Genomic DNA, 19,980 nt, shown 5'->3' with positions numbered 1-19,980 from the left:
TTTGTTTCCAGATCCCTGATCATCCTGGTTGCCCTCCTCTGAACACGCCCCAGCTTGTCTGCGTCCTTCTTGAATTGTGGAGCCCAGAACTGGACGCAATACTCTAGATGAGGCCTAACCAGGGCCGAATAGAGAGGAACCAGTACCTCACGTGATTTGGAAGCTAGAACATCAGGTTGGGGATGGCTGCACTGAATGGATACTGGAGTGGGCATTTGCTCATGGTCCATGGTTTCTGTAGGCCCAAAGGTGAGCAATGAGTTTGCCAGCTCATCTTTTCAAAACAAGCTAATGTTAAAGGTAAGGGTCAGTTGTTAGTTTGACTGGGAAATAATCTGGCTCTGCTGCCTGGGCCAATAGTAGGGCAAGCTTGAAGAAAAGGGAACTTTGAACGTGTTTGAAAATTGCAGGACGAAGGGCCAACTGAATGAAAACAGAGACCATGAAAGATGGAAGGGATGGCAAGGAATGTCCAATGCAGTGAGTTTAGGAAGCAGGGATAAGTCAGCTGACCAGCTAATTCTAGGGCGTTAACAAACATGTAAGAAGAAGTGCTCAGGTAGGCACAGAACATACTTGCACTCTCAGACAGCTTTTGACAAAGTCCTTCCCCAAAAGGCTCCTGAGTAAATTTAACATGGGAGCAGATGCCCATTCCTCTTATTGACTAGTCAGTGGTTAAACTTCAGGAAGCAAAGAGAGCTTGCGTGGTGTAGCATGCCGGACTGGGACTCAGATCCAGGTTTTGATCCCCACTCAGTTGTGAAGCTCACCGGGTGATTTTGGGTCACTCACTTTTGGTTGCAGGGAATGAACTCACATGTCTAAATACTCCTGCATACAATAAATACATACATAAATAAACACTTCCCTCCAAGTAGAAAACTAGCACATCAGGTTCTAGGCTAGGCAAGAGCAATTCTTCATGATGCTCCGATGGTTGTTGTTGTTGTTATTATTATTATTGTTATTATTATTATTATTATTATTATTGGAAGAGCATTCAGTCATGTGAGATAGCACCTACAGTCTGAAGTGGTATAGTCCAGACACAAGCTTAGTCACACACTGAGGGGAAAGCTGGTGTAATAAAGGGTTAACAGAGCAACATCTACATACTTACCTGGGAGTAGGAAAAGGAAAGGAACCTCTCGTGCAAGCACTGAGTCATTACTGACTCTTGGAGGGACGCCAGCTTTCGCTGACGTTTTCTTGGCAGGCCTTATAGCGGGGTGGTTTGCCGTTGCCTTCCCCAGCCGTTATTACCTTTCCCCCAGCTAACTGGGTACTCATTTTACCAACCTCGGGAGGATGGAAGGCTGAGTCGACCCGGCTGCCTGATCCCATTGAACTCAGGTCGTGGGGAGAGTTTCAGCTGCAAAAACTGCTGCTTTACCGCTCTGCACCACACGAGGCTCTGCCTGGGAGTAAGCCCCATTGAATTAAATGAATTTTACTTCTGAGTAGACATGTATACGATTGTGCTATTGGTATCCATTAATGGGGGCAAAGTATGATGCGTATGTATTTTTCATAACTTAAAATACCAGAATGTTTGACCTCTCTTCATTCATGTTTATGTTTTACATATCTTTTTTTAACATTGCTCAAGACGTTACGACTAATAAAGGTAGAATGACCATATGGAAAGGAAGACAGGGCTCCTGTATCTAACAGTCGCATAGAAAAGGGAATTTCAGCAGGTGTCATTTGTATATATGGAGAACCTGGTGAAATCCCCTCTTCATCACCACAGTTAAAGCTGCAGCAGCTATACTAGAGTGACCAGATTTAAAAGAGGGCAGGGCACCTGCAGCTTTAACTGGTGTGGTGAATCATAGAATAGCAGAGTTGGAAGGGGCCTACAAGGCTATCCAGTCCAGCCCCCTGCTCAATGCAGGAATCTACCTTAAAGCATCCCTGACAGATGGAATTTCACCAGGTTCTCCATATATACAAAGGACACCTGCTGAAATTCCCTTTTCAATTCAACTGTTAAAGATATAGGAGCCCTGTCCTCCTTTTCATAGGGTCACCCTAATAAAGGGCCTCAAAGAGGTGTAGCATTCTTTCTGAAGCATTGCCAATTTCAGCTTGTACTGTAGCCTCAGCCACTGCCAACTCCCTCCAGGTACTTTTATATCGAGCTGTCCAGGGCACTCTGTAACTCCCAGAATGCTTTGGTTCAGGATAACTGGTTTATAGATTGGGATGAATATGATATTATTGATCCAGCTACATCCATTTCATTTCCTGCATTTTCAATTCATTATCCTGCCAGGCATTTATGAGTCTGTTGCTTGACAGGAGCGAAGCAAAATACTCCTGTGTAATAATGATCCATTGTTTTATAGAGAGCAATATGCCCTGAACTGATTTCATGTATAATTTCGCTAATCAAAAGACTGGCCAACTTCCAAATGCTTAATTAAAGATGCAAAACAGAAGAGGCCTTTAGGCAAATATTAGCGTACAGGCATATGGTAGTGTTGGGTGATGGTTGATATTTGGGGAAAGGGATCTATGAATAATAATGCATAATCGACCTACTGGATGACAAAAGAGGAAGGGGAGTCAATGAAAACAAAAACACCATAAATGTTGATGGGGGTATGTGTTCGAATTCAATGACTAAATGAAATGTGATGAGTACTTTGAGACAGAAACCAGGATATTTAGGTTTAAATCAGCAGAATAAATGAGGCAAACAAACAGAGTGTGTTTCGGATAGTGTGCTACTTAAACTTTGTCTTCAGCTGATGGCTGTTTGGCAACTCCCAGTATCAGAGGCAGAATGCCTGTGCACACCAGTTGCTGGGGAACATGGGTGGGAGGGTCCTGTCGCATGCATCTCCTGCTTGGAGGATTCCCAAAGGGATGTGTAAGAACTTAAGAAGAGCCCTGCTGGATCAGACCAAAGGTGTCTCTAGGTCAGCACAGGGCCAGTGCTACCATAGAGGCCACTCAGGCGGCCGCCTAGAGCGCCAAGCTAAGAGGGGCGCCGGGTGCAGCGCAGCACTCACGCGCGTTGGCTGTGAGCCGGCCCGGCCCAAGGATTCAGCTGGGCCTGGGCGGGCAAGATGGCGCCCCGCGCCCGCCCAGCCGAAGTGAAGCCAGAGACGCTGGGGTGGGGGTGGGGCGGCTCCACATTCGGACTTCCAGAACGCACCTGAGAGAGAGAGAGAGAGAGAGAGAATGTATGGGTGAAAGGGGTCAATGGGGTCTTTGAGTGAATGCATGTGTTCATGTGTGTGTTTGTTTGGAGTGAGTGATGCTGAGTTTGTGTGTGTCCACATGTGTGAGTTGGGGTGTGTGTGATTTGGAGGCGATATTCCTATTAAATAATGCATTTTACACCCATAGACATTCCTTTCCAAATTGTTTGCTATAATTGGCATGATGTATTTCTTTCACTTTAAAATAAATTTAGCAGTTTCAAGTTTTGTGCTTCTTATTTTTTCCAGGAAACATCTGTTCTTAAAAACCAAAGTTGGCATTTGTGTGTGTGTGTGTGTGTGTGTTTGAAAGTAGCTCACCCTGCCTAGGGTGCAAAATAGTCTGGCACCGGCCCTGGGTCAGCCTTATGTTAACACAGGGGTGGCCAGGCTTTGGTCCAGTCACAGACTCTCAGCCCAACCTACCTCACAGGGTTGTTGTTGTGAGGATAAAATGGAGAAGAGGAGGAGGAGGATTATGTATGCCGCTTTGGGGTTCATTGTAGGAAAAAAGGCAGGATATAAATGCAAAAGTAAATAAATAAAATGCACACACACCCAAACAAAGTGGTACAATCCGGTGACAATGTTATATCCGAATGATTCGTGCCTTGTAGCTATTTTAAGTCCACAGTCGTGTTCAGAGCGAGGATTCGTCATGGCCCCCATTGACTGAAGGGGACAACAGCATCCGTTTTTTAAAGAAAACACTTCCCACGTGATGCATGAAAGGTGTGTAGTAGCAGTTGTGACGAACTAGAGCTACATCGCTTTGCGCTCAATAAACCCCCGCAGGTGCAGCCAAGGGGTGGCGATGAGAAGAGGGCGTGGTTAAAGCAGGGGGCGGGGCTGTGGAGCCTTTCGGAAGAGTAGCTGCAAGAGATCGTATTTGCCCTGCCTCTGCTGCGGATCGGTGCCTTATCTTCAACACGTTTATTCACAAGTGGTATCACTGTGTCTCCGTTCCGATTTACTGAGTTTTATTTCAACTACTAAGGGTGCAATTGTATTTAGACAGGGGGGGAAAAGTCCTACAATTCCTAGTATTCCCCAGCTAGCGTAAGAACTGCTGAGGATTGCAGGCCTTTTTTGTGTGTGTCCAAATATGCATAGGATTGGGCCCTAAGTATGCTTAGAGATATAAAAGGACTGCAATTGAAAGCGGTCCTGGGAGACCTAGCCCCATTGAACCCAACGGGGATTACTCCCGAGTAGACACGTCTAGGGTTGCACTGTTCGTGTGTTGAGGAGCGGCTGGCTAGTTTCACGGGAGAGAAGAACCCAGCTCTTCCATTTCGAAATAGTCTCCCTTTCCCCCGCTAAATAGAATTAATAAAAATAGAAACGAAACCTTACACAGGAACCTAATGCATCCCGAGCAAAAGGTATTATCTGGGTACCTGGTTTCTTGTGTGTGTGTTTTTAAGAGCCTATTTGCAGTGGATGGTCTATTTTCACATCGCTTGGGGGCTGCGATTCCACCCCCCCCCAGTTTAATAGAGAGGGAGAAACAGACACACACACACACGGATCTGAAAAGGCTCCCACTCCCCCGAAGAAAACGCATTCAGAGATGAGAGTTACTGAAAAGGTGATACAACAGCAAGAAAAGCACGAATCGTTTAACATTTCGTTAATTAAAGAAAAAAGAGCGCTGGGCAATTAGATGAAAGTAAGTGAACGGAGAGGAATAATAATAATAATAATAATAATAATAATAATAATAATAATAATAATAATAATAGCCGCCCATATGATCCCAGACGCTTGTAATGCATATTTATTTCCTGGTCCTTCAGGGAAAACCGTCTACAAAGAGAATTACAAATCACCACTTGATGCTTTCATAAATCTAGTTACTCCAAAGTAATCCCATTGCGACCCAGAGTGGACTGACAAAGGTTGCGACAGTCCTCTGAGTCTGCTGCACACTAGCTTGGAGAGCAAGATCCAGCGAGCTGGGGAGAACTTACTTCCGAGTAAACGGGCAAAGAACGGATCGCGCTGCACGGGGTCTCTGAATTGGGGCTATTGTGACTCAGAACTTTTAAAAGAAATTTGGGGGGGGGGGCGGGAACCGAAGGGAGGTGGATGGCTTTGAATATTTTTGAGAATGTAAGTGGACTTATTGGAATCTCCCCGGGGCCGATTCCTTATTGATTCAAGAAAGGAAGAAGATCGATGAAGAGGATCAGTGTGTGAGTGTGTGTGTGTGTGTGTGTGAGTCCGGGGTCACTATGATAACTTGCTACTTGTGCCCACGATGGCGAAAGGGAGGCCCTCACTTTTCCCTATCAATGGGAGCGATCCAGCTACATTTAGCAGTCCTGATAGAAGTGAGAACCAGGCCACCGAGCCTATGCATGTGTCTACTCGGAAGTAAGTCTCTCTGAGACTTTCTCCACCCTCTCAGCCCCCACCCTATTTTGATAATCATCAAAACATTTATTGATGTTTACTCTCAACTAAGTGAGAATCGGGCTGCAGTTGTGAAGCTCGTCCCACCACCCTTCCATTCTGTGCTCGTTTTTTTTTTTACTCAGAAGTAAGTTTCGCTCCCCACTTCAGAAGCAAACCTCGCTCCCGTGCAGACACAAGCAGGGGATATACGAAGGCTAAAGTTCAGCTGGATCGCGTCCAGTGTCTGGAAACTGGGTTTTCAAGCTAGCATCAGAAAGCCAGTGGAGGCTGGTGGCTCTTTTAGAGCCCTGTTTGATTCTGACTGAAACCCAGAATGGATTATAGAATCATAGAATAGTAGAGTTGGAAGGGGCCTATAAGGCCATCCAGTCCAACCCCCTGCTCAATGCAGGAATCCACCCTGAAGCATCCCTGACAGATGCTTGTCCAGCTGCCTCTTGAAAGCCTCTAGTGTGGGAGAGCCCACAACCGCCCTAGGTAACTGATTCCATTGCCGTACTGTTCTAACAGTCAGGAAGTTTTTCCTGATGTTCAGCTGGAATCTGGCTTCCTTTAACTTGAGCCCGTTATTCCGTGTCCTGCACTCTGGGAGGATCGAGAAGAGATCCTGGCTCTCCTCTGTGTGAAACCTTTCAAGTATTTAAGAGTGCTATCATGTCTCCCCTCCATCTTCTCTTCTCCAGGCTAAACCTGCCCAGTTCTTTCAGTCTCTCTTCATAGGGATTTGTTTCCAGACCCCTGGTCATCCTGGTTGCCCTCCTCTGAACACGCTCCAGCTTGTCTGCGTCCTTCTTGAAGTGTGGTGCCCACCAGAATCGGAGCCACCCGCCTTCACTGCAGAAAACGCGGAAAATCTAGCAAGATTACTTATTCCGGTTTAGTTAAACTGCCATAGCCAACGAATCTATAGCACCACTTTAAACTCCCTCCATCTTTTTGACCTGATATTGGGTGCAATTCTGCGCGCATTTGCTTGGGAGCATCAGATATTATTGAACGATTTAAGGAGTTATGTCCGAATAAACCTGAGTAGCAGGATCCATCGGGAAGAAGGCGAAAGGCTGGGTCTTTCTTCGCCAATGGATATTAAACTGAAAGTAAATTTCACCGGAGGGTGGGATTTACTCCTGGAGAACTATGTTTAGGATTGCAGCCTTAGGCACACTTAACTCGGTAGTGAGCCCCATTCAGTTCAATGGCACTTACTTCCAAGTAAGCCTTGGCGGGGATCGCGCTGCAGCTGTATGTGGTGGCGAGAAGTCTTCTGCCCCGTAGTTTGTGACTGCAAGGAGGGAGCCCGGGTGGGCGGGCTGCCGTCTGAATGAATCCGGAGTTTAACAGGATGCGATCTTATAAGGGATACGAAGCCATTCCGGAGGTGATTGCAACAAAAGGCCCCCCCCCCCCCATCCAGCAGGAAAGTCTGCGACACAAAGTGGGGCTTGCGCTTCAGCGTTTCCCCGCTGGATTGGGTCCAAAGTTGCTAACTAGTTTTCCAGAAGCGCAAATTGAGGATTCTTTCTTTCTTTCACCCCGCCCCCCCACAACAGGGAAGGGGGCGAATTCAGACAAGGGTGGGGAGCGGCTGGGTGGGAAGGTTTAACCTCATCTCACCCGCGCTCGGTGGTCCCGATCCGGATCGGCCGTGAGAGCTTATGCTAAAGTAAAAAAAGAGAGAGAGAGAAGAAGAAGAAGAAGAAGAAGAAGAAGAAGAAGAAGAAGAAGAAGAAGAAGAAGAAGAAGAAGAAGAAGAAGAAGAAGAAGAAGAAGAAGAAGAAGAAGAAGAAGAAGTAGTAGTTAGAATCGTCTACACGCTTCGGGCTTAACATTTTAGCCCTACCCAAAGCAAATTGACTAGAAAGGAAGTCCGGATGAAATCGACCAGGTTTGCTTTCTCTCTAGGGAGAGAAAACAACTAGCACACTTGGAATTTTCAACCCGCGGGTTTTCTAGTGAGTTTCATCGCTCCCTCGTGTGTCAATTTCACGTGCGCCCTTTTCCATCTCGGATCCTTCGCCAGAGCAGCGACCAGCCGCTCAGTGAACGTATTCACTACCCCCTCGAGGGGTGGGGGTGGGTAGATGAATTAGCCAAAGTCTCTTCTCATGTCAAAGTTACTTTGAGGCCCTTCTTTATAACTGCAAACTATGGAGAAAGTTCCTGCTCCAATTCCTCACCGAAGAAAGCGCATTTTGTGCGAGGAGAGACCGGGTGTCAGTGCAGGCTGGTGGCTCTCATGTCAGTGGGGCTGAGGTTTTGCTTGGGGTTTCAGTCAGAACCATGCAGAGCTATCCAAGGTGCTGAACCCCAGCCCCCAAACAGGTCCAGCACCCTGGAGAGCTCGTTTAGAATTCTGACCTCTTTTGCCTGAAACCCGGAGCGGATTCACAGCCCCACTGTCATCGGCGCCACCAGCCTCCGCTGCCCCCAAATAGGTTCAGCACCTCGGAGAGCTCTTTCTAGAGTTCCGACTGAACCCCAGAGGGGATTCACAGCCCCACCACCGCCATCGGAGCCACCAGCCTTCCACTGGTGTGTGGTGGAACAAGCGTGACCATGACTCCTAAATCCTCCTTCTGGAATTAGCCCCCCCCTACCGGCTCCCCCCTCTCCCAGACACGTGTCAAGCTCATCACTTTGGAGTGGTGATAGATCTGAGGCTTAATGGGGCGCAAAAGGGCGGGGCTCCTTTTGGAGAGGGGGGGCGTGGGGGGGGGAGGAAGGAGAGGGCGTGCCCCTTCTTTGACGTCAGCAAAAGGCTTTATAAAGTGGGGGGCGTCGGTGGAGATCCCAGAAGCAAAGATCGGCACCCGTGAGCCGCAGCAGCAGCAATAGCCCGAGAAGAGGAGGCATCGCAGTCGCATCGCATCGGGTCCTGCTTCCTCTTCCGCGCACTTTCCCGAGCCAGGAGCAAGCATGCTGACCTGCCGCCTCCAGTGCGCCCTCGCCCTGCTCGCCTCCGTCGCCCTGGCGCTGAGCACCGTGGCCGCAGCGCCCTCGGACCCCAGGCTCCGGCAGTTCCTGCAGAAGTCACTGGCCGCCGCGGCGGGGAAACAGGTAAGGAGGAACCCAGGCATCCGGGAGAAAAGAGGACAGGAGGGTTTGAGAAGAAAACGAGGGTGCCCCTGAGCGCGTGCAGAATTCACTGTCCCCATCATTCTGTAAGGGGAAGCCTTGCTTGATCAGACTGAGAAGGTCCACCTGGTCATTCCCTCACTCTTTGTCCCCCCCCCCGTGTTACGAAGGTAGGCTGTTGCTGTATAAGGAGGTTCTGTTCCTAACCATCACAGGGGGAATGAATATCAGAGAAGGCACAGTGTGGCATAGTGCACAGAGTCTGGGACTGGGGAGATCCAGGTTCGAGTCTCCACTCAGCCATGAAACTCACTGGGTGACTCTGGGCTAGTTGCTGACTCTCGGCTTAACCTACCTCACAGGGTCGTTGTGAGGATAAAATGGAGAGGAGAGAGACCACGCAAAGCTGCCTGGAGCTCCTTGCAAGAGGAAAACAGACAGGATATGAATGTAATAAAGAGATAATAAAGAAGAGTCCTGCTTAATCAAACTGAAAAATAAAATAAAATACTTACCAGTCAAGAGTTCTCTCTCCCACAGTGACCATCCTGGTGCCTCTAGGAACCCCCTGCCCCCACAAAAAAAGCAGGGTAGCCCCCTCCCCTTGTTGCTGTCCAGAAGCAACAATATCTCCCCATTTTAAAGCCACTGATCTCAGTGAGTGACCGCAGCCCACCCATCATAAGCCAAGGGAAATGGGGAGGGACCCCCAGGCAGGTCTGAGCCCCCCAATACATCTCTTTGTAGAAATCAAGTAATGCTGGGTGTGTGTGTGTTAGTGAGGAGAAAATTTAAAGACTCTACGCCTGGATCTCCTCTGAATGGCAAGCAGGATATGAATGTTTTTGTGCATGTGAAGTAGAATGCCAGGATTATTTGAATGCCAGGAACTGGAGAAGAGTGCCTCTGAGCATGTGAAGAACTTGATTCCACACAGGACTCTGATCCAGGGTCTCTTTTGAACATCGTATTAGGAAACAACATTCTATGCAGTCTATATTTTATTACAGCATTCTCCAACCTGGTGCCCTCCAGATTGTTGGACTACAACTCTCATCATCCCCAGGCAGCAGGACCAATGTTCAGGAATGATGGGGATTGTAGTCCAAAGCATCTGAAGGTTCTCAGGCTAGGGAGATTTGCGTTATTAAGTTGACTTTCGAGGTTTACATTGTTTAATATGATCACCGAGTAACTTAAGGTGCTTTCTAGATTTTGTTTTTAAATATACATTTATGAATTGCCTCCTCTAAACCAGGCATTCTTGGTGACATGCAAAAAGTAAAAACAGATTTTCTTTTAAAAAAGTAAAAATAATAGAAAAGATAAAACCCATAAACAAAGAAAGCAAACTAGCAGCAGTGCAAACCTAGGAAACAAAAATCCAACCACCCCACAATTTAAATTAATTGAGGAGGTTAAGATGTCTTTGGTATGAATTCTTCATCTAGGAGACAATAAATTCTTTCCCTTTGAGATGTGGGCAGGAAGCAGAGGTCCACCAAAGGTCCCAGGTCTTGCTCTGCTTTACACTTCACTTCCCTTGGATTAAATTCTGATTCTCTTAGAATGCATGTTTACATCTGTCACCATCTTCTCTGTCCACATTGTGGATCCTGTGAAGTAGGCACACGCCCATCACAACTCACACAATTATAGACTTATTAAAAGCTCATGGCACTTTTCTTGTGTTCTTAGGTCTGTCATGCCGAAAGGTGGGATGTCAAAGCACGACATCCATAAAATAGTACATACCTGATTTTAATGTTCACAGCAGACTTATTACAGCGGATTTCCCAGAACGTAACTTCCCTGAAGTTCTGCCCTTATTTTTTCAGCGTTTTCATCCATTTCAAACCCACATTTAGGCAAATCTTATATTAGAAAGGGCCTCCAGACAACAAGAAACAATAGAAAACTTTTTAATTTTATCATCTACACCCAGTCACAACCAAAACAGTCTGTTCATCCTTTTGAGGGTCCAAGTCAGAGATAATATTATATACTAAATTGCTATAGAGTTCTCCAGGGTGCTGAAATAATCTCACTGTAACAGCTTGACCTAACTCAAGATTACTCTGAAATAAACCCCTTTGAGTTTGGTTACATCACAGTAAGTGTGTTTTGAACACTCTCAGGGTGCAATCCTATGCACGTTTAGATAGGGAAAAAAATCCACCAACTCCCAGCACCCCCAGCTTGGGGTGGGGACATGTTGGATATGTAATCTTGGAGAATCACAACGTTTCAAGGGCTAGCTGTGTATCAAGCAAAAAGATTTTTGAGAAGCACAAAATTATTCAGTAAAGTAGCAAGCCTTTGAGATGCACAGAACTCTTCTATATGAGCTAGTCCTATCCTGGAATGCTTCTGGATTTTCATAGAATCATAGAATCATAGAATAGGAGAGTTGGAAGGGGCCTATAAGGCCATCGAGTCCAACGCCCTGCTCAATGTAGGAATCCACCCTAAAGCATACCTGACAGATGGTTTTCTCCGACTAGTTCACAGAAAGTCTCTATTATTGTTAAGAGCTAGTTCATACATGGTCTGATCCATTGCTCACAGTGGATCCACTTGGCTGCTCTCCCCCAATTCTTCAGGAGTTGCTGGTAGCATCCCCTTGGCACAGGGCATGGAAGGAATTTCAGTATGATGGACACTGGCACACTTTCAACAAGCTTTGAAAATTCCCCTTCCATAAAACGTGTTTGCGTCAGAGATCATTTCATGATGGATATCCTTGGATAAGTCCATTCACTGTTGTTGTGCCATGGTGAAACATAATATCTCTTTATGGGCATGTAGTGTATTTATTTATTTATTACATTTATATACCGCCCCATAGCCAAAGCTCTCTGGGCGGTTTACAAAAGTTAAAAACAGTAAACATTAAAAAAGTATACAAAATTTTAAAAAAACCATCAGAAACATAAAAACAACAGTATAAAAACAACAGCATATATCCAAAAACAACAGTTCTGGGGTTCGTTAAAAAACAAACCCAGCTTTGTTAAATGATGTTAAATGCCTGGGAGAAGAGAAAAGTCTTGACCTGGTGCCTGAAAGTCTAAACCCATCTACTAGGCCTGATGGTTGTGTGCTCCCTCCAGTATCAGAGGCAGTAAGCCTGTGTGCACCAGTTGCTGGGGAACATGGGTGGGAGGGTGCTGTTGCACCATGTCCTGCTTGTTCCTCCCTGGCTGATGGCTGGTTGGCCGCTGTGTGAACAGAGTGCTGGACTAGAGGTGCAGGGAACGCTGATCAAATTTTCAGATGACACAAAATTGGGTGGGATAGCTAATACCCTGGAAGACAGAAACAAACTTCAAAGAGATCTTGATAGGCTGGAGCGCTGGGCTGAAAACAACAGAATGAAATTTAATAGGGATAAAAGCCAAGTTTTACATTTAGGAAATAGAAACCAAAGGCACAGTTACAAGATGGGGGATACTTGGCTCAGCAATACTACAACCGAGAAGGATCTTGGAATGGTTGTAGATCGCAAGCTGAATATGAGCCGACAGTGCGATATGGCTGCAAGAAAGGCAAATGCTATTTTGGGCTGCATTAATAGGATAGCTTCCAAATCACGTGAGGTCCTGGTTCCTCTCTATTCAGCCCTGGTTAGGCCTCATCTAGAGTATTGCGTCCAGTTCTGGGCTCCATAATTCAAGAAGGATGCAGACAAGCTGGAGTGTGTTCAGAGGAGGGCAACCAGGATGATCAGGGGTCTGGAAACAAAGCCCTAAGAAGAGAGACTGAAAGAACTGGGCATGTTTAGCCTGGAGAAGAGAAGATTGAGGGGAGACATGATAGCACTCTATCTAGCACTGGCCAGGATCTCTTCTTGATCCTCCCAGAGTGCAGGACACAGAATAACGGGCTCAAGTTAAAGGAAGCCAGATTTCAGCTGGACATCAGGAAAAACTTCCTGACTGTTAGAGCAGTATGACAATGGAACCAGTGACCTAGGGAGGTTGTGGGCTCTCCCACACTAGAGGCCTTCAAGAGGCAGCTGGACAACCATCTGTCAGGGATGCTTTAGGGTGGATTCCTGCATTGAGCAGGGGGTTGGACTCGATGGCCTTGTAGGCCCCTTCCAACTCTGCTATTCTATGATTCTATGATTCTAGATGGACCCTTGGTCTGATCCAGCATCAGGGCTCTTCCTATGTTCTTACGTTCTTATGTTCATCTCTAATCTTTGGATCAGCTCCTGTGTTGTAGCTTTGTACACAGGTGGCTGAATCCAGGTATGAAGAGTACATTTTGTAAAAGAGGTTAGGGCATGCAACTATATCTTCGGTTATAGTAAGTGTGTTGGGAAGTTGACTCTACCATCCAGGCAAATGTATTAGGACAAGAAACAACCTGTATGGTCTTTCATCTCATTCCAAATGCACATCTTCTATCAATAATAATAATAATAATAATAATAATAATAATAATAATAATAATGCAAATCATCTTTCTTTCTTTCTTTCTTTTAAAAAACCTTATTATTGATTGTTTATACAGCACAATTAATTCACAAAGCACTTTAGAATTCATATTTACCTTTAAAAACAAACAAACAAAAAACCACACATCCTGTGAGGCTGGTGACTCTTATCCCTATTTTGCAGGTGGGAAACTGAGGCTGAGTGACAATGAAGTGCCCAGTGCAATGGACAGGCGGACATAGTTGCTCAGGCATTATTGACCTAATCAGTGGCCGAATCAATGTCTTTCAAAATCTGTATTTATTTATTTTTAAAATCTAGGCTGCCCTTTACCCAGAAATGTGGGTTCCAGGATGGAATAGAAAGATAAAATAAACATAATAATAAATAATGTCAAGCCATAAACTTGAGAGGGATAATACAACAACTGATCAACCAGCTAAAAGCATATAAATAACATTAAACTGTAAACAGATTAAAATGTCCAGGCAAATAATAAAAAAAGATTTTAACTCGGCACCAGTAAAATCTCAGGAGGGAGAGAATTCCAGAGTTGGGGTGCCACCCCCGAAAAGCCCCTCTCCTTCATGACTTTGTAATGGACTTCTCTTGCCAAGAAACTCAAAGAAGGGTGTCATCTGATGATCTTAATTGGGATAGGAGGGGGTACCATAGATGGCAACAAGACTGAAGCTGGTAAAAGGAATAACCGTGTAATGTGTGGTCAGCTATGGCGTTAGTGGGGAAATACGTGCCTGAGCCCAGAGGACTACTGTAGAAGGATCTTGACGGAACAGAGAGTATCACTCTTTGTCCTTGCGTGTTCTATGGAAAGTAGAAGGGCATATGGATGGAAGTTAGATCAATCTTAGATGAAGATAATAAGATCTGCCTTGCTGATCAGACTGATGTTTATATTGTCCAGGGTGTTTTCAACCCAGATGCTGTTGGAAAACATAAGAACATAAGGATGAACATGTGCCGTGCTGGATCAGACTAAGGGTCCATCTATTCCAGCACTCTGTTCACACAGTGGCCAACCAGCCAATGGCCAGGGATGAACAAGCAGGACATGGTGCAACAGCACCCTCCTACCCATGTTCCCCAGCAACTGGTGCACACAGGGTTACTGCCTCAGATACTGGAGATAGCACACAACCGTCAGGGCTAGTAACCATGGATAGCCTTCGCCTCCAGGAATTTATCCAACCCCCTTTTGAAGCCATCCAGATTGGTGGCCAAAACGTATGAGCACAGACAGTGGAGGCTGGTGGCTCTGATGTCAGTGGGGCATTGCTTCCGCTCTGGGTTTCGGTCAGAAGTCTAAAGGACCAATCCAAAGTTTGGAGCACCCTGGGGAGCTCCTATAGGGTTCTGGCTGGTTCTGACTGAAACACAGAGAAGATTCAGTGCCCTACTGACATCGGAGCCACCAGCTTCCACTGAGCAGAGCAGTCTCAGCTCCAGGTTTTAGTGGGCCCTGGGGGAAGTGAGTATGCCTATTGATTGCCATGGTCACCAGCTGCTCTTACTCATCGTCCTCTTCCTCAGTACTGCTGCCACTTGCTTCCTTGGCAGGAATAGAGCCTGGAGGTTCTGTTCTCTCGTCTCTCCACCACCATTGTCTAGACCAGAGCAAGAGGCAGGTGAACAAGCAAGTTGCAATGGTGAAGAGGAGGAAGAACTCCAGGTGGATGTTGTGTGGGGGCCCCTGCCTGGGATGTGGGCCCACACCAGGAGCCCAACTAGGCCTACCTTTGACACCATCCCTGGAGCAAAGTACTAAGACAACTCTAGAGGCATTCAAGAGGCAGCTGGACAGCCATCTGTCAGGGATGCTTTAGGGTGGATTCCTGCATTGAGCAGGGGGTTGGACTCAATGGCCTTGTAGGCCCCTTCCAACTCTACTATTCTATGATTCTATGATTCATATTGAGGCAACTTCCCCTGTTTTTTTGTCCCCCACGTCTGGTACTCAGAGGTATAGTGCAGCTACATGTGGAGGTTCTATTATTCAGCTATGCTGCCTTTGAAAGGGCCCAGCCCTATTTTTCTCAGTTGCACAGACTTCTCTGGCAGTTAAATTTCCTTGTCCATGGTGGACCAAGCCCATCTGAACTAAAGGAGCACTCGCCTGAGAGAATGGGGATATTTTTCTCTAGCTCTCCTGGGGACCAAAAGTCCATTTTGTAAGACAAACTGTCCTAAACAGTTCTAGCAGCAAGGCCTCCCAGTTTTGCCTCCCATGTGCACATGGGTGGGAGGGTGCTGTTGCACCATGTCCTGCTTCTTCATCCCTGGCTGAGGGCTGGTTGGCCCCTGTGTGAACAGAGTGCTGGACTAGATGGACCCTGGGTCTGATCCAGCATCAGGGATCTTCTGATGTTCTTATGTAACTATTTCTGCGTATATTGCATACTTTTACATGGAAACTCCAAAAAAGAGATGCGACATTAAAAGTTTGAGGATCCTGAAAAAAAAAATCCCTTCCCCTCTTTTCCTTACAAATGGAACAGTGGGAATTTTTTTTTATCACAACTTGAAAGATAAAATTGCCATGGCCCACATCCACACATGGCCCTTCCTTCCTTCAACCACACTGGTCTTTCTTTTTAAAAGTTGCATTCAGCGGATTTCTTTGTGACCAACTTGAACGCCGACAGGAGGCCCTTGGTTCATTGTTCAACTACAGCTGCTGCCAAAACAATGACATGTCTACAGGGAAAAGTACTTCCTCCACGTAGGAAAGAATTCACAACATACATGCAGATACAGCAAACACATCCGAGGAAGCCCAGAGAAGTCACCCAACAGCCGCACACAGCTTTGGACACACAAGTGAGAATGAAGGGGAAATAAAACCAATAGGGACAAGATAACTTTATTGGCAAGCTGATTTCCACCGTTCCCAACATATTTCGGGGAAAACAGGAAAACACTAAGTAACATTTATTTGGTATCATATCATACCAAAACTGCTTCCATACGTAAGCTGCCAACGGTGATGAGGCATGGGCTCTAATCCACAAATGCTTAGGCCACAAAAAGCTGTTAAAATTAAGTGTTGAAATACGGAGAGAATAAAAAGGTCTTCAGTTGATGACGAAAAGAGTACCAGGCGGACCTCTCTGGGGAGCTCCTTTCACTACCGGGGTGCCACAGCAGAGAAGGCCCTCCTCCTAGTAGCCACCTGCCTCACTTCCTTTGGCAGGGGATCACGGAGAAGGACCCCTGAGGATGATCTTAAGGTCCAGGCAGGCACATATGGGAGGAGGCGTTCCTTCAAATAGCCTGGCCCCAAGCCATTTAGGGCTTTAAATGTCAATACCAGCATTTTGAATCAGGCCCGGACCTGGACTGGCAGCCAATGAAGTTGTAAAAGGACTGGCGTAATGTGAGTTATGGTAAATAATTATGTGACAGGCCCCCTCCCCCAAAATAAACCCAAGCCTAAGACACAACTATTTATTTATTTATTTATTTATTACATTTCAATATTGCCCAATAGCTGAAGTGCTCTCGGTGGTTCACAAAAATTAAAACCTCCAACTACAGCGTAAAACACTATATTAAATATCATGGCTTAAGTCTGCAGTATAAAAGTGCAACCAGAGTAAAAAACTAGCTGCAGGGCAGAGAATTAAAATGCATTGGCGGATTTACGGAAAAGAGGACAGGGCTCCTGTATTTTTAACACTTGTGAAGAAAACGGAATTTCAGCACGTGCCCTTTGTATGCATGCAGCACCTGGTGAAATTCCCTCTTCATCACAACAGTTAAAGCTGCAGGAGCCCTATCCTCTTTTGTATTTGGTCACTCTAGTATAGAGGGCAGGGCTCCTGCAGCTTTGACTGTTCTGATGAGGAGGGGATTTCACCAGGTGCTGCATGCATACAAAGGGCACCTGCTGAAATTCCCTTTTCTGTACAACTGTTAAAGATACAGGAGCCTGGTCCTCCTTTCCATAGGGCCACCCTATCTTAATGGACTCCCCTGAAAGTCATTTCTTGTTGGCTATAGAGCTAGGAACTTTAGTTTCTTTATCGATGAGGGGGCATTCATCTACACATGCCAGCACTTGATCTGGTAGTCACCAAGACAAGAAAAATACATGTGTGAATCGGGCCAAGGTTTTAAAGGAAATGTTAGCCCACCAGTCAGGGGTACTTTTGGGTAGACAGTATCTCCCCTGGCTATGTGTATTTGGACAGTCTTCCCTTTCCTGTTGCCCTCCAGATGCATTGGACTGCAACTTGCACCACCCCCGGACAGCCTGGCCAATGCACGTGCACTGGGATGGCAGGAGCTGCATTCCAGCACATCTGGAGTGCGCCGGGTTGGAGAAGGCTGTTTTAGGCCCCTCACCATCCATTCTATTTTTCTAGATCTCTTTCAGCCCAAACGCCAGATTCCATTTTGGAAAAGCCATTGGGGGCCATATTAGTGAGTAGGGCAAAGGCAAAAGGGACTGGGTCATATCATGTATGGTATGTTTTTCATCAGTTTTTAATGTGTATTTTATATCATGTTTTTATGTTTTTGTTTTATACTTCGAATGGTTTCAGTTTTTGTGAACCACCCAGGGAGCTTCAGCTGTTGGGTGGTATAAAAATGCAATTATTCATCATCATCATCATCATCATCATCATCATCATCGAATCATATAATAGCAGAGTTGGAAGGGACCTACAAGGCCATCGAGTCCAACCCCGTGCTCAATGCAGGAATCCACCCTAAAGCATCCCTGACAGATGGTTGTCCAGCTGCCTCTTGAAGGCCTCTAGTGTGGGAGAGCCCACGACCTCCCTAGGTAACCGGTTCCATTGTCGTACTGCTCTAACAGTCAGAAAGTTTTTTCTGTTGTCCAGCCGGAATCTGGCTTCCTGTAACTTGAGCCCGTTATTCCGTGTCCTGCACTCTGGGAGGATTGAGAAGAGATCCTGGCCCTCCTCTGTGTGACAACCTTTGAAGTATTTGAAAAGTTAATAATAAGCAACATCTTGTAGCTGCAAGCTCTTCCTGATGCCAACTAGGGCCATAGCTAGACCTAAGGTTTATCCCTGGATCGTCCAGGGGTCAAACCTGTTCATCTAGGTAACACACAGGGGATCCAGTGCTCAGGCAGGGGCGAACCCTGGATGATCCCAGGATAAACCTTAGGTGTAGCTGTGGCCTAAGACTTAGGTGAGGCATTTCAACCTTTTTGAATGAGGGAAAAACTGCACAAGGGCTAGGAAATTATGCAATGATCATAGGGGGCAGGTAAAAGGTGTGTCCCCAGCAAGGCCAAATTGCCCCCCCCCCCCCGCCCCATGCCTGGGGTTCTGCATTCCTTTTCTAGGTGAGATGAACATAAGTTACAGACATTTGTCCAGGGAGCAATAGAATCATAGAATAGTAGAGTTGGAAGGTACCTGTAAGGCCATCTAGTCCAACCCCCCCCCCCACCGCTCAATGCAGGAATCCACACTTTCCAGCTCAACTGGCTGACATGGTCAGAATCGAAGCAGTCTCCTTCACAGGGATCTTCCTTTCTCCTTTTCTGCAAAGGAACTGGCCAAGTATTTCCTGGCGGAGTTGCTGTCAGAACCCAACCAGCCTGAAAATGAGGCCCTGGAATCGGACGATTTGTCCCGCGGCGCTGAGCAAGACGAAGTGCGGCTGGAGCTGGAAAGATCGGCCAACTTGAACCCACTGGCGCCCCGAGAACGCAAAGCCGGGTGCAAGAATTTCTTCTGGAAGACATTCACATCCTGTTAGCTTTAGAAATCTCTTCCTCCCTCTCCACCTCTCACCTCAAGTCTCTCCCTGATTTCCCAGTCCCTTCATGCCAGGAGCTGAAGACTGTAATATATATAACACATTGTTAAGGTAAAATGAAAAAAAAAAAGACCGAAAAAAAAATTCAGTTTGATTTTGAAGTTGTTTTAATAAAACATTCAGTTTCAATTGTACACAATTTCCTGGCGTTTGTGATCTCTGACTATTTCTTCATGACACCCCCATTCACCCCCCAACATTGCAAAGTCACTCCGATGTGCCCTTTTCAATTCTTTCTTGCAATAAAGTTTATGTTTCAAAGTGTCCCGGTTATACATTTTCATTGCAGCTTCTTTGTATCTTTCTATAGCATTAAGGGCACGGAAATACGATGGCTATATGCTACCACCAGTATCGGAGGCTGTACGCCTAGGGTAGGAAAGGAAAGGAACCTCTCGTGCAAGCACTGAGTCATTAGTGAGAGAGAGAGCTTCGGCTATTGGGCGGTATAAAAATTTATTTATATATAATAAATAAATAAATAAATAAACTGACTCTTGGAGGGACGCCAGCTTTTGTTGACGTTTTCTTGGCAGGCCTTATAGCGGGGTGGTTTGCCGTTGCCTTCCCCTGCCGTCATTACCTTTCCCCCAGCTAGCTGGAGACTCATTTTACTGACCTTGGGAGGATGGAAGGCTGAGTCGACCTGAGCCGGCTGCCTAAAACCAGCTTCCGCTGGGATCGAACTCAGGCCGTGGGGAGAGTTTCAGCTGCAGAAACTGCTGCTTTACCCCTCTGCACCAGACCAGCAGGCAATTGGCAGAAGGAAACATAATGAATGAATCTTCTATTTGTAGGGTTTCACATATACAAAAACTTCGAAATAAGGGCACATTTGCCTACTTCCTATCTGAATATGATGGAGTCATAGCCTGGAAATGTAATTCCGAAGATGCCTTCTTAAGCTCAGAGTGAATTAAGAAATTAAAATAATGAGAGAGAAAAAATGCTGATTCTTATAAAGATGGTAACACCTATTAAATCCTGGACACCCCGCTGTCAGT

The 19,980-nt window shown here is 46.2% G+C and overlaps 1 protein-coding gene across 1 annotated transcript; it reads left to right on the top strand.

Annotated features, from left to right (window-relative positions):
- Nucleotides 1-8,544: 8,544 nt before the first annotated feature.
- SST (somatostatin) lies at nucleotides 8,545-19,191 on the top strand. The gene is made up of 2 exons (XM_063131413.1): nucleotides 8,545-8,693; nucleotides 18,707-19,191. Exons 1-2 carry the CDS (start codon nucleotides 8,553-8,555, stop codon nucleotides 18,914-18,916), a joined length of 351 nt encoding a protein of 116 aa, XP_062987483.1. The 5' UTR covers nucleotides 8,545-8,552; the 3' UTR covers nucleotides 18,917-19,191.
- Nucleotides 19,192-19,980: the final 789 nt, after the last annotated feature.

This window comes from Elgaria multicarinata, chromosome 8 (genome assembly GCF_023053635.1).
Source record: "Elgaria multicarinata webbii isolate HBS135686 ecotype San Diego chromosome 8, rElgMul1.1.pri, whole genome shotgun sequence".
NCBI lineage: Eukaryota > Metazoa > Chordata > Lepidosauria > Squamata > Anguidae > Elgaria > Elgaria multicarinata.
Note: the sequence above shows the minus strand (reverse complement) of the source record. Positions and strands in the feature narration are given on the sequence as shown.